The 700-nt window shown below is 58.3% G+C and overlaps 1 protein-coding gene across 1 annotated transcript in view; it reads right to left on the bottom strand.

The window, feature by feature from the left end:
* tbx18 (T-box transcription factor 18) overlaps positions 1-479 on the bottom strand; it is a 7,755-nt gene extending 7,276 nt beyond the window's left edge. Inside the window, exon 1 of the mRNA XM_037685311.1 lies at positions 55-479. Within this exon, the coding sequence (XP_037541239.1) occupies positions 55-361 (307 nt within the window). The 5' untranslated portion in view covers positions 362-479. The remainder of the gene's footprint in view (positions 1-54) is intronic.
* Between the last annotated feature and the right edge of the window lie 221 nt (positions 480-700).

Here is a 700-nt window from a genome sequence, read left to right on the forward strand (position 1 = left end):
TTATTATTATTATTATTATTATTATTATTATTATTATTATTATTATTGGCTTACGGGAGCCGTCGCTCGGACAGTCCGCCTCGCTGCCTCGGTCGCTCGTGCTCGTCCTGCCGGGTCTCAGTCCCGGACTCTCCGGCAGTTCTGTGACCTCCAGTCTGTCCTCGTACTCCGGGGACAGACCTCCGTCTCCGCTCGTCCTGCGCCGTTTCTCCGCCCCGATCAGCGCCTCCACGGAGAACGCGTGCGCCTTGACGCTCATGGCGCACGGCGAGCGCCGCTTCTCTGCCATGACTCTGGGTTTGTGCGCGGCAGAGGCAGAAGGAGGTGGAAGTTGTGCAGGAAAAGTTTCCAAGCGCAGCATCCACAGAGGCGGCACGAGCTGTCAGAGTCCAGGAGACAGTTGTCCCGTCTTAAAGACGAGCGTGCAGGCGCAGGAGGGACAGCTCTTCGCGGTCCGCTCGGTGCCGTGAGGACTTTTGGACACTGTCAACAACCGAACTCCCAGAAAGAAAAGCCGGAGAGAGGGAGCTGTCAATCACAGCACAGAGCAGCCAATCAGGAGTAGTCTCAGCCCTCCGGAACCTTTTGATGTCCCGCCCTCTGCGGGGGCCGCTCGTGCAGCCATATGTGGTCAGAGCAGAGCCGGTGAATGAATCATGTCTGCAGAGGCCCTCTCTCTGTTCCTCTCTGTGGCAGCGCG

The sequence above is a fragment of the Nematolebias whitei genome, chromosome 12 (assembly GCF_014905685.2).
Source record: "Nematolebias whitei isolate Nwh7 chromosome 12, NemWhi1, whole genome shotgun sequence".
Lineage (NCBI taxonomy): Eukaryota > Metazoa > Chordata > Actinopteri > Cyprinodontiformes > Rivulidae > Nematolebias > Nematolebias whitei.